We start from the raw sequence: 17,267 nt of genomic DNA on the forward strand, positions 1-17,267 counted from the left end.
AATTCCAAACAAATACTGATAACAGGATTTAAAATTGGGAAGCTCTCAGTTTTTCTCTCAGGTGCAGAGGGATTCTGACTTGCCAAATATCAGAGCTCAGAGTACGTGCAAACTTCTGCATTCTAGTAATACTCTCTATTAGATTCTTGGTAAAATTAAAATTTAAGATCTACATCTATGTTGTTTCCTACAATTCTAAAGCATCAACATCTCTAGAACTGGTTCTGAAGAAGAAGTGAAATGTCTAAACAGGTGCACATTTTCAGCTTTCTATAACATGAGAAAATATGGACTATGCCTTAACAATTAATGTTTTATTTCTCATAATCCCTTCAGATTTCTAGCAAAAAGTCCCACTAGACTCAGGGCTGGTCCTTTATAGTTTCTTTCAACACAAAATTGCTTTCTCTTTTTCAGTGTCTTAAGATGGTTTTGTAATCTTGAACAATGTATGAGCCCTTCCATGGGTTTATGATAAAAGTGTGGTTTTTATTTTTGGAAGCAGGATTATCTTTTTCACACCTGTAATCATCTCTGTATATATTACTCTCTGCCCATTCGATTCTAATCAAGGACAGTGAGTACTTACCATGTATAATTATTCTTTCTGCCTTATCCTGTTAAAGAGTTGCACTGAAGAGTTTTTAGAGTCAGGAACAGAGGCTCAGTGGGGAATCAAAGAGGTATAAAAGTCCTTCTAATTTCCATAACCATAATATCAAAAAAAATTACCATCACAGATGCAAATTCATATTTTATAGCAATTCACTCAAAATACTTTATACTTTGTAGAAATGTCATAAAAAACTTCATAATTCTTTGAAAATTCAGTGAATAATGATTACTTCATAAATATTGTTTAATTTCTGGCCTATTATATTTTAGATGCCGTAATCTACTAGACTTTTACAGTTTTTGTTCTAAAAGGATACATATAATAACCATGCTTTGTATTGGGTCCATTAGAGGAATGTATATGAAATAGACTCTACTTTTTGCGGTATCAAAATTGTAACTATCTCCAGGAAAACTGAAACTCAATCATCTCAAATATTCAGTGCCATCTACTTTATAGTGGAGGTAACTTCTAATGTACTCACAGGCACCATGTGGAAATGCTCATTGATTAGAAAATCAGTAAGACCTCTTTTCAAACCAGAAAACTGGTTTAAGAAATAACGTGGATCAAATTGCTAGGACTTTGCTATCTGGCAACTTCTAACAAGCACGTGGCCAGCCACATCCATTCTATGATCCTGGCATTTTGAAAACCAGGTGAAGTGCTACTTCATTTCCTTTTACTGCTACTGCTTATCTAGATCAAGTTTACTATTATAAGATTCTAATATTATACCTGAAGTTACATAATATCACTTCAGGGTGGACCATTGTACTCATTTTAATTTCCTATTGCTACTACGACAGATGATTACAAATTTAGTGGTTTAAACAACACAAATTTATAATCTTACAGTTCTGGAGGTCAGAAGTTCAAATGAGGCTCAAAGGTCTAAACTAAAGGTGTCAGCAGGGCAGGTTCCCTCTGGAGGCTCCAGAGGAGAGCACATTCAACTCTTTCAACTTTTACAAGCTGTCAGCTTCCTTAGCTCCTGGCCCCATGAATCCAGTCTCTGCTTTCATTACACATCACCTTCTCTCACATTAACTCTCTTGCCTCCGTCTTATAAGGACCCTACTAATTACACTTAGGGCCCATCCAGATAATCCAAAATAATCTACCCACCTCAAAATCCTTAACTTAAACACATCTGCAAAGTCCCTTTTGCCATATAAGGAAACATTCACAGATTCATACATGGACATCTTTGAAGGCTATTATTCAGCCTATCACAACTGTGATAAGTTAAAGATGTCTATTATTGATGCTATAAAAACCACTAAAATTAAACAAAGAGTTATAGCTAATAAGCCAACAAAAGAGATGAAAATGAATCATAAGACATGTGCAAAATCCAAAAGAAGGCAGAGAAAGAAGAAGAGAAGAAAGAACAGATGGGACAAATAGTAATCAAACAGCAAGATGATAGATTTAAGCCTAAGCATATCAACAAATCAAATGTAAGTTGTCTAAGCATTCTAATGAAAAGGCAGAGATTATCAGATTGTGTAAGAAAGTAAGATCTGGATACATGCTGCCTACAGGAGACATATTAAATATAAAGGTGCAATAGGTTAAAAGTAAAAGAATAAAAAAATTAAAAAATGCTATGCTGACCCTAATCAAAGGAAAGCTGGGATGGGTCTATTGATATCAAACAAAGTAGATTGCAGAACACAGATGTTACCAGGAATTAAAGAAGTTCATTTCACAATGATAAACAGGTCAGTTCATTAGGAGGACATAATAATCCTAAATGTTTATGCATCTAATAACAGAACTTTAAAAGACACGAAGCAAAAACTGATAGAATTGTGAGGAAAAGTAGACAAATACACAATTATTGTTAGAGGTTTCAATAGCCCTTTCTCAATAATTGATGGAAAAATCAATAAGGCTATAAAAGACTTGAACTTTGTAATCAATCACCTTAACCTCGTTGACATTGTACAGCATTTCACTCAGCAACAGCAGAATACACAGTTTTCCCCCAAAGGTGTACAGTGTATTCAACAAGACAGACCATATAATTGGGCCATGAAACAAAACCAAAGAAATTTCAAAAGATTCAAATCGTACAAAGTATGTTCTCTGGTCACAGTGTAATTAATTTAGGAATCAAATGCAGAAATGTATCCAGAAAATCTCCTGAATATTTGTAAATTTGATAACACAATTTTTAATGACATTGGTCGAACAAAATATTCAAAGGGAAATTAGAACGTATTTTGAACTAAGTAAACATGAAAACATCAAAATTTGTGGGATGTGTCTAAGGCAAAAAACTGAGGGGTAGATTTATAGCACTAAATGTCTATCTGAAAAAAGAAAAAATATTTCAGCTTCCACCTTAAAAAAATAGAAAAAGAAGCACACACACAAAAAAACATAAGATAAGCAGAAGAAAGTAAAATAGAGCAATAATCAGTAGAAAACAGAAAAACAATAGAGAATATCAAAACAAAAACCTGTTTCTTAGAGATCAATAAAATTAATAAACCTCATGTGAGATTGATCAGGGAAAAAAAACAGAAGTCAGAAATTGCCAATATCATATTCCATTGATCCGTGTATCTATTTTTATGCCAGGACCATGCTATTTTGGTTATTATGGCTTTGTAATATAGTTTAAAGTCAGGTAGTGTTATGTTTCCAGCTTTATATTTTTTGTTCAGGATTGCTTTGGCTATGTGTGGTGTTTTGTTTTTCCATATAAATGTCTGGATAGCTTTTTCCATCTCAGAGAAAAATGTCATTGGAATTTTGATGGGGATTGCATTGAATCTGTAGATCACTTTGATTAATATGGACATTTTCACAATGTTAATTCTTCCAATCCAAGAGCAAAGGATATCTTTCCATCTTCTTGTGTCCTCTTTAATTTCCCTCAACAGTGGTTTGTAGTTCTCTTTGTAGAGATTTTTGACATCCTTGGTCAGCTTTATTCCTAAGTATTCTATTTTTGCCAAAGGGATACCTGTACTCCAATGTTTATCACAGCTCTATTTATAGTAGCCAAGATTTGGAACCAGCTTAAATGTCCATCATCTGATGACTGGATAAGGAAACTGTAGTATATCTACACAATGGAATACTACTCTGCTATAAAAAAGAATGAAATACTACCATTCACAACAACATGGATGGACTTCGAGAAAATTATATTAAGTGAAACAAGTCAAGCACAGAAAGAGAAATACCACATGTTCTCACTTAGTTGTGGGAGCTAAAAATGAATAAATAAACACACAAACAAATCAAGGGTGTGGGGGGAAGAAGACAGAATAACCTTGAACTATTTAAGTCAAGTGAACAGATATGATGTGGGGGGAGAATGGAGGGGGTGAAGAGGAACGGGTAAAGGGACGTGAAAATCAACTACAATGTATATTGAGGAGTAAGATAAAATAAAATATATAAATAAATAAGTAAAACTGTGGGGGGAAGAAAAAGAAATTACCAATATCAGGAATGGGAGAGGTGACATTACAACAGATTCCTGAGATAGTAAAATGATAATAGAAAAATATTAAAAGCTTTGTGCTGTTAATTTTGACAACTCTGATGAAATGGACAAAATTTTTAAAACATAAACTTCCAAAGCTCATTAAAGTAAAAATAAATAACCTGAATATCCCTATACAATGGTACTTCAAAAAGTTCACAGAAAAATAGAATTAAAAGATAATACCAATCTTTCCGTGAACTTCTTTGAAGTACCCTCATAGCTTTTAAAGAAATTGAATTTGTAGTTTAAAATCTTCCGACAAACAAAACTTCAAGCTCAGAGGTTTTACTGGTGAATTTCACCAAACGTTTAAGGAGAAAATTAATACTAATTCTACTCAAACTCTTTCATAATATTGAATAAGAAATAATAGTTTCTGAATGAATTTATGAAGCCAGCATTACTCTGATACAAAAACATGATAAAGACATTACAGGAAAATTAATGGAGAAGCATCCCTCGTGAGCACAGATGCAAAAACTCTAAGCAAAATTTTCGCAAATTAAGTCCAGTATCATATAAAAAGGAAACAAATTATGAGTAAGTGGAGTTTCTCACAGCTATATAGGATTGATTTAATATTCAAAAATCAATCAATGATATCCAGTACATTAGCAAATCAAAAAAGAAAACGTATATGATTATGTCAATAGAAGCAAAAAACGCATTTGATAAAATACAACATCCATTCTTCCTTTTTAAAAAAAAAAATCTGAGAAAAGTAGAAATAGTGTGGAACTTCCTCAAACTTATAAAGGCATGTACAAAACCCCACAGATAACATCATACATAATACTAAAAGACTAAATGCTTTCTTCTAAGATCAGGACCAGGAAAAGGATATCCACTGTCAATGCTTCTATTCAACATTGTGCTGAAGGTTCTAGCCAATACAATCATGCACGAAAAAGAAACAAAAGACATCATATAGGAAGGGAAGAAATAAAACTGTCTTTATTCACAGATGTCATACTCTCTAACATCGAAAATCCTCTGGGTTTACAGAAAAGTTACTAGAACTAATAAGAGTTTAACCAGATTGCAGGATACAAGATCAACATCCAAAAGTAAACTTAATTTATATGTATTTGCAAAGAAAAATTGAAAATTGAAATTAGAAAGCAATATTTACAAAAATATTTCAAAAAAATATGAAATACCTAGGAATGAATCTGACAAAAGATGTGAAAGACTTGTACACTGAAAACTTTAAAACGTTTGCTGAGAGAAATAAAAGAAGACCTAAGGAACAGAAGACTTACTATTGTTAACAGTTATTACCAAATTAATTTATAGATTCATTTTAATTTATAGATGCAATCCCAATCAAAATCTCAGCAAACTTTTTTTTTAAACAAATTAACAAGCTAATTCTAAAATTTGTATATAAAGCCAAAGGATCTAGAATAGCCAAAACAACTTTCCAAAAAACTTGAAATAGTCAAAAGATCAAAGTTACTACCTGACTTCAAGACTTATTGTAAAGCTACAAATAATCAAGACAATGTGGTATTAAGATCAAGATAGACAAAAAGATCAATAGAACAGAATAGAGAATCCAGAAATAGACACACATATGGTCAATTAATTTTCTACATCAGTGCCAAAGAAATTCATTGGGGAAAGGATAGTTTTTTGTAACTAATGGTGCTGAAACAATTGAATATCCATATGCAAAAAAAAAAAAAAGAGAGAGAGAGAAAAGAACTGTGATTCCTATCTTGAAATACATACAAAAATTAACTCAAAATATATTATAGATCTATATATCAAGTCTAGAACCATAAAATTTTTAGAAGAAAATATAGGAGAAAATCTTTGTGAGCTTGGTAACAAAGATTTCTTAGATTCAACACCAAAAGCACAATCCACAATGCAAAAGAAATCTGATAAATTGAACTTCATCAAAATTAAAAACTTGTTCTTCAAAAGAGACTGTTAAGAGAATGAAAAGACAAGCCATAGACAGAAATAATATACTTGCAAAGAATATATCAAAGGACTTGTTTCCAGAATATATAAAGAATTTTAGAAACTTACTTAATGAACATAAACAACCTAATAAAAAATGAGCAAAAGATTTGAACAGTCACTTTACCAAAGAAGATATACAGATGGCCAATAAGCACATAAAATGATGCTCAATATCAATAGTCATTAGAGAAATGTGAATTAAAATCACACTCTTTTAAAAAGACTCCCAATAGCCAAAGCAATCCTGAGCAAAAAATGTAAAGCTGGAGGCATTATATATTCAAACTATATTACAAATCTGTAGTAACAAAAACAGCATGGTACTGGCATAAAAACAGACATGTGGACAAATGGAACAGAACAGAAAACTCAGAAATCAACCCACATATTTACAGCTAACTGATCTTTGACAAAGGCACCAAGAACATACATTGGGGAAAAGACTGCCTCTTTAATAAATGGTGCTAGGAAAACTGGATATCCATTTGTAGAAGAGTGAAACTTTAAAACTCCTAGGAGAAAAAGGGAAAATGCTCCAGGATTTAGGACTGGACAATGACTTTATGAAAAACACCCTAAAAGCACAGGCAACAGAAGAAAAAATAAACAAATGGGATTATATCAAACTAAAAAGCTTCTGCACAGGAAAGGAAACAATAGAGTGAAAAGATATCCTGCAGAATGGGAGAAAATATTTGCAAAATATGCATCTGACGAGGGATTAATATCCAGAATATATAAAGAACTCAGACAACTTTACAGAAAAAAGACAAATAATCCAATTTAAAAAGGAGCAAAGGAGCTGAATAGACATTTCTCAAAGGGAAACATACAAATGGCCAACAGGTATATGAAAAAATGCTCAACATCACTAATCATCAGGGAAATGCAAATCAAAATCACTTTGAGATATCACCTCACCCCAACCAGACTGGCTATTATAAAAAGGACAGAGATAACAAGTGCTGGTGAGGATGTGGAGAGAGAGGAACCCTCCTGCACTGTTGGTGGAACTGTAAATTAGTGCAGCCATTATGGAGAACAGTATGGAGGTTCCTTAAACAACTACAGATAGAACTTCCACATGATCCAGCAATCCCACTACTGGGGATCTATCCAGAGGATTGGAAAACATCAGGTTGAAGGGATACCTGCACTCCCATGTTTATTGCAGCTCTATTTACAATAGCTAGGTGATGGAACCAACCTAAATGTCCAGGGATGGATGACTGGATAAGGAAATTGTGGTATATATACACAATGGAATACTACCAGCCATAAAAAAAGAAGGAAATTCTACCATTTGCAGCAACATGGTTGTACCTGGAGAAAATTATTCTAAGTGAAACAACCCAGGTACAGGAAAGAGAAATACCACATGTTCTCACTCATTAGTTGGAGCTGAATCCATAAATAAACAAATGAACAATAAGGAGAAACAGAGGGAAAGAAAGAAAGAAAGAAACAACAAGCACAGTAATAGATTAAACTTTTAGAGAACTAGAGGTGGAAAAGGAGAGGGCAGAGGGAGAGAGAGCAGGTCTAAAGAGGAATTGGTCAACGGACACAAAGAATGATTGCATATTGTAATGACGAATAAGCTAACTATACTGATCTAACCACCACACGTTGTACACAATTATTGAAAATCAACATTGTACTCCACATGTATGAATAATAATTTTTAAAAAGTTCTCAAAAAAGAAAAGAAAACCCTACACTCTTTTAGAATGTCTAAAATTAAAAAGCTTAGAAGTACCAAATGTTGGCTAGAATATGGAGGAACTGGAACTCTCATACCCTACTGTTGGGAATGTAAAATGGTACAACTTCTTTAGAAAACAGTTTGGAAGTTTCTTAAAAAGTTAATTATATACCTACCTTGTTACCTAGCCATTTCACTCCTATGTATTTATCCAAGAGAAACAAAAGCATAGGTCCACACAAAAACTTGTAAACAGATATTGATAGCAGCTTTATTTGTAACTTCCAAAATCTGTGCAACAATCTAAATGTTCAACAGATAAGTGGATAAACAAATTGTGGTATATCCATACAATGGACTACTACTCAGCAATAAAAATGAATGAACTGCTGATACATGATACAACATGGATGAATCCAAAAATAATTATGCTGAGTAAAATATGCCAGACCAAATATATATATATATATATATATATATATATATATAGTATGGTTTCATATTTATTAAATATATTCTGAAAAAGCAAAATAACCTATAGTGACAGAAAGCAAGCTATTGATTGTAGGAGGTGGGGCAGGAGAGGGACAGGAGTAAGGAATTAAAAAGGGGTACCAACATCTTCTTTGGACCTGAAAGAAGTTGAGAAAGCTATTTGTTTCCCAACAGGGCAAAATCTCTAATGCCCTCTTCTGATGTGGCCAAGCTGAATAACTAATAAGAAGCACATCTCAGAGAGGAAAGCCAGGAACTGTGGTGAAAACTGGACTGAGAAATTACTCCCAGGAGAAAGAATCAGTCTAAGCAAGGAATGTTTCCCACCTCCAGGGTAGGCTTCCAGTGGCATTTCAGAGTTGTGATGGGCTCAACTGATGCCAGGTGACTTACAGTGCACATCCCAGTAAGAGGACTACACTATCTACTCCTGATTGTTACTAACTTGGCCATTTGATTTGTTTTTGCCACTGAAATGTGAAAGAAGTGATGTACACCAATTCTAAACAGAAGCTTTAAGAGATTCTATGTTTTGGCAGTTTTTCTTTTCTGTCTGCGACAAAAACAACATTCCCAGGTAAGAGTTGTTCCTTGGTCTACATACTGGAACAAAACATGTGGTGCAGAGCAGCAGATGACACAACCTGAGCAAAAAATAAACTGGTATTGTAAGACAGAGATTACAGACGTGCTAAGTTTGAGGTGTTTCTAAAATAAAGTAGAACAGTCAGGTGGAAAGTTGGATATATGAATCAGATACTCTGAGAACAGATCTGAACAAGAGATAAAATTTGGGAGCAGTCAGCATCTAGATTGTACTAGAGGAAGATGAGTCTGCAAAGGAGACAGAACCGGCCAGATATTTGGAGGAAAGCCACAACGAAATTTTTTATGTAATTTCACTTTTGCTGTCCTCATTCTTTGTTCTCTCTGCTTCACTCCCTTTTCTCCAGCCTAGAGACTGTTCATAGAGGGTATTAAACCCCACCACTCAGCAGAGACTTACTATTCATCTGCCTATTCCTTCACCTTGGTCTTTACCTTGAATTTTCTTTTCTTCACATACCCATTCTACTCTGTGCTCAGGATATATCAGTAATTGTTTTTATAAATATTGAGTAGATACATAGAAGGTTTATATAGGTATAAAGTATAAATAAGTACAATACAATGAACATCTGTGTATCAACCATTCAGTTTAGGATAAAGGACATTACCCTTGGCTTTGAAGTCTCTTAGTTTGAAATTGGTTGAAACTTTCTAGCCCAGTATGTGGTCAATTTTATATGAGCAGAAAACAATTATGCATTTTGCCTCTAACTATGTACAAGGTTCTATGCACAAAAATACGTATATATATATTGATTTAAATCAATCAATCATATTATCTGCATTAAGTCTATCTTATTATATGTGTAAATCTTCTATATCTTTATCAATCTTTACTGAATTATTTCTCTGCTTGACCCTGGGTTGCTTCATTACAAAACTATAGAGGACTATTCACATAACAGTCTGGAGTTCGGCAGTGTATACTTCCATGGCCATAATCTTATGTAGTGGTCCTGGACTGACTTATCTAAACTGAGGGAGCTGTATTGAATTCTACCACTATGGTGTGGATTTGACCATTTCTCCCAACTCACATCAAGTTTTACTTTATATGTTTGAGGCTATTTTAATAGATGCATATAGATTTAGAAAACTTATAGTAAATTAATTATCATCAGCCCCAAATAATGACTTAGGTCTTAAAGTCTATTTTGCTGGATATTAATATAGTTACACACTTTCTTTTCTTTAATATATTATTGTTATATCTTTCACAAACTTTTCGATCTTCCCATGTCCTTATGTTTTAGGAATGTCTCTTATAAAGAGCATATAGCTAGAATTTGTCTATTTGTTTGTTGTTTGTATCAAGTTTATTTCTCTCTTTTAATTCATAAGTTTAGTTTATTTACTGTTATTGTGATTATTACTGTAAGCTCTCTATTTCTCCCTCTTTTTCTGCACTATTTTCTCCTTTTGGGCCTTTTTCGGGGAAGAATTGTTGGAGTTTTATTTTCTTAGTGCATATTTCCACTAATAGTATATTTTATTTTTATTCTTTTCTATTTTCTATTCTTTTAGTGGTTACTCTTGAAATTTTACTATGCGTACTTAATGAAGTCTAGAATTAATATCTTAAACTCCTCTTGAATAACACAAGGACCAAAGAATACCTGAATCCTGATATTTGCCCTCCTGACATACATTCTACATTTTTGTTAGCCCCATTAACTACACGTGATCAAATTTATTATTTTATACAGACAATATTTGCTTATACTTACCTACATGCAGTTCTGGCTACATAATTTTCAGAGCCCAGTGCAAAGTAAAAATGTGGGGCCCTTGTTCCTTTATGAAAGGAAGCCTTTCCCTTCCTTTCACAGTCTCCCTCTCAACCTGTCATGGTGGTTTTCTGTTTGCTATTTAATGTTGTGCTTCCTCAGGCATGGGGATATCACAGGGTGAACACAGACTCTCACAGGCACTGACCCTCCCCATGCCCACATGATGCAATGGAAGTAGTTTCTGGGCCACAGCAGGGGAGCAGATGGTTGAGAACCATCCAGGGAAGGAAGGGAGATGGAAGGAGGTAAGATCGTGTCAGATCTTAGGCTCCAAGCCCCCAGCACATGCTTTATGATTCCATCAGATTTCACTGACAAAACACAAATTCAAAGATAAAATTGTTGAGAATTTCAGAATGGTGATCACAGAGCATTAATCCTCAAGCCCACAGTCCTCATCTGAGCCTGGGGCCATATTCAGTTGTCCTGGTCACACACCCAAGGAGTCCTCCTAGTCTTTGTTTGCCAATTTCTTTCTTCTTTCTTCTTTTTTCTTTCTTCTTTTTTTTTTTTTTTTTTAACATCCTCTTTCGTGTCTGACCTTCCTTCTGAGATAATATTTCTTCTTGCAAAGCATATGTTTTAGAAGCTCCTTAAGGTCCTTGAGTTGGTGGTAAACTCTTGGGTTTTATTTATCTGAATATGTCTTTATTTCAGCCTTATTCTGAAAGATAGTTTTGATGAGTACCCAACTTTAGATTGATGGTTATTTTCTCATAGTACTCGGAACATATTGTTTTGCTATGTTTTGTCTTCCGTGGTTTCTGGTGAGAACAAGTTTTCAGTATATTTTGGTTCCTTTCAAGATACTCTGTTTTTTCTTTCCAGCTTCTTTTAACATCTTCCCTTTAACTTTGGTGTTCTTCATTTTCACTATGAGGTGCCCCGATGTGAGATTTATTCATATTTATCGTGCTTGGAATCCATTGGGCTTTTTGGATTTATGGATTGTTTTCTGTCATTCTGGACTATTCCACTCAGATATTGCTTCCTCCCCCTTTCTCTCTCCTTTGCTTCTGAAATAGTGAATAGATACATATTTAATTTTTTCATACTTCCCTTGGGAGCAGTCAGCATCTCAACTTCTCTTTTTTATTTTCTTTATTTTTTACTCCCAGTACCATACTCTGTATAATTTCTTTGAATCTCCTTTCAGCTTATTACTTTATTTTTCAGCTGTGAATAATCTGCTATAGGACCATCTATTGAGTTTTTAATTTCAATTATTGTATTTTTTATTTCTACAAGTTTAATTTGATTCTTTTTCAAATTTTATTAACCATTTAAATTAATCTTCTATTTCTTCTAACATGTTAAATATCCTTATTTTGTAGTCTGTGTCTGAAAATTTAATATCTTTGGAATTTGTGAGTTTGATTATGCTGTCATTTTATCTGTTCATTTTTCCTCTTACTGGCTTTTTAACAATGGTTTTGTGATTTTTTTTTTTATTATAAACTCATATGTCTTAAAACTTTATCTATGGGAATTCTTTGAGTCCTAGGTTGAAGATAGGTTTCTCCAAAAAATACACTGTTGGTGTTTTACCTACCAGGCATCTGGAGGTAAGACTAACCTAGCACCACTTTAAAATAAATTCTCAGTCTGAGGTTTTTTGTACCACTCAGGTAGCGTGAATTCAGAATACAAACCTGTTTTAGGGTCAGTTTGTATCTACAAATTTTTATGGAAGATTAGTGTTTTCCCCTCTACCTAACACAAAATTTGAAGCAGGTAATTTTCTTTTTTCCCTTGAGAGGAGATGTTATTTGTATTTTACATATGTGTAGTGTGAATTTCACATATATACTGCATATGTAGTTCTTTAAGACCCAGCTTTATGCAGGTGAGTCTCCTGACTCCTGTGCCTTTCATGGCTATGAAATTTGAAGCTCAAATTAATTGGATTTAGAAAGTACCTTCAAGGTGAGAGTGAGCATCAGTGCTCTACTTATTGCTGGAGTTCTTCCTTTCACTTCATTTTTTAAAAACTTTTTGTTTGGAATAATTTAGATTTACAAAAATTTAAAAGGACAGTACAGAAAGTTCATTTCCCTTTGGCCCACCTTTCATAACCATGGTATATATGTCAAAACTAAGAAATTAACATTGATATAATACTATTAACTGACCTACAGACTTTATTCCAATTTTACTCATTTTCTACTGATAACCTTTTTTCAATCTTTCACTTGAGTTTTATTCTCTGCATCTTCCTCACTTTTTGTTCAGCTCACTGATGAAACTCAAGATATTTTTCTTGATATTTTAATTAGAATTTTATTTATTTTCAGTAAGAAAGTTGCTAAGGTCTCTTGTCTGACATACTTATGGAAAGGGAAGTCTGGGAGTTTTGTTTTTATCAATTTTCTTCACATGATATTCATATCTGGATTACCAAATCAAATGTGTCTTCTTATGTTTGTGTCATTAAAATTTTCTAGCCTAGGCTTGTAGGCATTATTTTTATTATGATAAAAATGTTTAATAATATTTTAAGAGTGAGGCTAGAATAAAGACTAAAAGATTAAAACTCTATAATAATACTCTAGGTGGAAGATAAAGGGAAGAAACTTAAGGAGGCTTTTGGTAGTGGGAAAGGAAAGAAGGAAATATTTTGAGGGACACTGAGGAAACAATATATAGAACTTACTATTGAGTGGATGTGATGAAACAGGGAGAAGGAATAATCAAAGATGACTTAAGGAATTTGAGCCAAAGGTTTTCATCATTGAAAGTTTTCAGAAGTCAGTAGGAGAGGAAAGATTATAGGAGATGCTGGTGAATTTTGTTTTTAAATCTTTTTTTCTGTGTGGAATATTTGGTGTTGATGGATCATTAGTGGAGATATACAACAGGCAGGCATAAGTGAAAGTCACAAGTTTGAGAAAAGGTTGGTCAGAGCTAAAAGGAAGAGAGTAATGATAGAAAACAAAGGGATTAGAAGAAGGAATAAGCAATAGAGAAAAATGTCCTACTTAGAAGAAGAGTCATGGTGGTTATGCAAGAGACAAGGAGCCCTGATCAACAAGCATGCTTTTGCCACTACTAGAAATATTCGAAGTTTCAGGGCCCCTGTGAAATTTTCTCATGAATCTCCCAAACACTTCCACCTAGAAGATCACAAGCTAAGCATAGATTCATTTACGTGGATTAAAATGTTAAGGTGTTCTTTATGTTTTCTTTTCTAATTTCTAATATGTTTTGTACTATACTACATCCCTGGCACTACTGTCTACTTAATTTGGTTTGTTCCTATGAGTATTTGAGATAAGCAAAAGAAAAATAAATTTAGCAGGAACTGCTAACATGTATTGACTTTATGGGATATCCCAATGTATTTTCTTTTCTTTTAAGAAATGAAATATTGTCTGGTGTTAAAATTTAGTCATAAACTTTGTGAAACAAAATTTATAGAATTTTATTATATTTGTGATTATGCATATGTTGTTACTATTTCATGCAAAAATAACTTATTCCTTATTAAGCAAAAATTAAGCCTGAGAAAATACTTGCCTTGTATGTAGTATTTATCAATTTCAGTTAACAGTTCAAAAGGTAAGTAGTAGTTGCATACATATAGCTAAAGAGAATAAGCAAACTAAGTTGTGAAATAATATTCTCTGAGCCATGAACTGCAGCTTAGGAAGAGTGTCAGGGGTGAGTCTTGACTCATTTGTTGGGTTTATGATTTTCAGGGGACTGATGCTGATTTCACATCAGAAAAGCATCGAGCAGCTACAGGAAACTCTTAGACAGAAGTTGCTGAGTGATGATAACTGGAGGGAGAAGGTAACAGTATAGTGGCTTCCATCAGCATGTGTTTTATTTGCTTTTTTAAAATTCTGTCCATCTATGAGAAGACTATTCCAGATAGATTTCTTTGCTTCTGTGCACACTTGATTACTTATGGAATTTCCTAGACCGAACATTCTTATGATGTGTGTCTTTTTCAAAATATTAAGCAACATAATGCGAAATAAAAAAGGAATTACAGATTTTGGGATCTTGTAAAATTAACATAGCCCTTGGTTTTCATGCAAAAGCATAATTTTTAGTTTCATATATTTACTTTCTCATCAAGTATCAGAATCTGCATTTGATCACATTCCTGAAAGTAAGAAAATATTAATTTTTGCAACTTCTCTGCTCTCCCATAAGAAGATAATAAAAGAGAATGGAAAATGACTTAAAATTACTCAGTTATGAACTTTTGACATATTTACCCTGGCAAGGTAAAATGAATATATATTAAGCTCATTATTATTTACAAAGAAATGTTTGCTCTTAGTGTATGAACTTTTCTATGTTTTTCGGTGAATATGTATTACTGTCATAATTTTAAATAGTACAAGTAATGTTTTAAAAATTGTTAGTCCCTACCTTCTCAGGTCCTGCACAGCTCTAGGCATTGAGGCAACAGTCATCGCTTCCCTGCCGTAAGCTTCCAATACTCCTTGATTGATCCCTAGGACCTATCCTCCACACTGAGCCAAAGCTTTCCTAACTCCATCTCTTCCCCATTTGGCCTTCTACCTCAGTTTTCTTATTGTGTCTTAAATTTTCCTCTAGAACTAGAGCTGACCACTGAAGTTCAAATTGTTTTACTGAAGTACTGACAACCTGTTTGCTTATTACCAGATTCTTCTCCTTGGGAACTGGACCCTATAACTAGTAACCTCAAGCAACAAGCTGTGGCAACCTTCAAACTAACTACTCCACCAGGAATCCCCCACCCTGCTATTCCACCAATTGAAACCTTTTAGGTATTGTTGCTGGCTCAGGTCAATTCTAAATTTGTCACTTCTGTTTCCAATCTTCAAACAGTTAGCCATACTCAGCCAGTACTAGCTTTCTATAAATCAGTACCCCTATCCTTGTCCCTCAGGGTGCAAAGTCGGGCTGAAATAAAAATTGTTACTATAACAACAGTTCCATACATGCAAAAATAAAAGTTGGAAATATGGACTAAAGGTGCTATAAGTGTCTCATTCTTATTTTGTTTTTTATAACAGGCCTTTTCTTTTCTTTCTTTTCTAAGGCCTACATATCTTTAATTCTTACTAATTGTTATTAGTCTCAGTGTACTCAATTGGCTGGTCTGCTCTTATTCACATCCCCTCCCCTCCTTTCTTACCAATCGTGTTTAAAAGTTTGAAAAGATGATCAACCTAACTACTCATCCAAAATACACAAATTAAAATAGTGAGAGATTATTTTTTACCCATCCAATTGATACAATAGTTTTGGCACCGGGTGAAAGTCTAGTGAGATAGTCTTATAAAAGAGTGCCTTACTCTTTAAGGGACTGAAAATTAAAGCAACCTTTTGGAGAGCAGTTTGTCCACATGTATCAGGAGATATCGTAAACATCCCATCTTCTGACTCAGAAATTTCACTGATGGCATTAACATGAATAGAGATTCAGAAATTGTTTCCTTTTCTCAAGTGCCTGAGCTCCTTCTCTTAGACTGATGGAGTGAACCTTCCTGACTTTGCTTGTGTAGAAGTTCCCCATCTCCACATTGCACCCCACTAGGGGTTTTCAGATACACATCACTGGAGAAGAGATCTCTGTACTTATGACCCACTCTAATACTCCTGGTCACTGTACCCTGTCCCTGAGGTACTAACACAGAGAGTAGTACGAATTGGTCTTAGCATCTCACTATATAAAAGCATTTATGTTCTTAATTTATGCTGTTAAGTTAACTTGATGGTAAAAATAATCCTTTGTAATATTCTCTAAGTTCTCACTAAGACCATGACATTTTTCTCATAAATTAATTATATCACAGATGTGTTATGGCATGTATAATTTTCTATAGTATAAGTGGATATTTCATTTTGTTGAGAGGACATGACTTCTTGTTAATAAATGTTATCATTTAGCTGGCAATAAATTGAGATCAGACCAGTAAAGCCAAGGAATGATAATTATGTCTTGGCTGTGTTAGCTATTGAAACTATGAATAAAAAGTTCCCTAAAATTCCTCTTATGAGAAAGAAAAATCGCTAATATGACATTGTCATCCCTTTCTTGGGTCACTGTGCCTTTGCGTAGGAATGAAATGTTCCCGTTACAAATATATATTACAAATATTAAAATAAACTTCATAACTTAAGTGCTTTTAACATTCAAAAAAAGTAAATAGCAATTTGTGCCTGTGCTTAATTATTTTAAGCTATGTAAAAAGCACATAATGGGATCAATAGTTGCTATGCAACAAGGATGGGACATTTTAAAATAACTGTTATTTACTAATTGTCATGGATTTTTGTTTATTTCAGGTTTTGCTTTGATGTGAAGAAAGCAAATTAATATGCATGCTAAACCTTTAAAATTGGTTCCAAATGCAGAGTGTTGTTACTATTCAGTTAAAATTTTGTAATTAAAAATTCTCCTATAGCCTGGCTGCTTACCTAATCAACTCACATCATTTACCGACAATCACTTCTTAATGTAATTAACAAATTTCAATCAAATATTTTCTTAGATTATCCACAAGATATCATATTTAGAAACATTTTAGAATTATACTATCAACCTCATTTTAAATAAAACAC

At 33.5% G+C, this 17,267-nt stretch overlaps 1 protein-coding gene across 1 annotated transcript in view; it reads left to right on the plus strand.

The window, feature by feature from the left end:
* The window catches only part of LEKR1 (leucine, glutamate and lysine rich 1), a 190,207-nt gene that overhangs the window by 148,059 nt on the left and 24,881 nt on the right, over positions 1-17,267 (plus strand). The window contains exon 8 of the mRNA XM_063096049.1: positions 14,399-14,492. Coding sequence (XP_062952119.1) covers positions 14,399-14,492 — 94 coding nt within the window. The remainder of the gene's footprint in view (positions 1-14,398; positions 14,493-17,267) is intronic.

The sequence above is a fragment of the Cynocephalus volans genome, chromosome 1, assembly GCF_027409185.1.
Source record: "Cynocephalus volans isolate mCynVol1 chromosome 1, mCynVol1.pri, whole genome shotgun sequence".
NCBI classification, from domain to species: domain Eukaryota; kingdom Metazoa; phylum Chordata; class Mammalia; order Dermoptera; family Cynocephalidae; genus Cynocephalus; species Cynocephalus volans.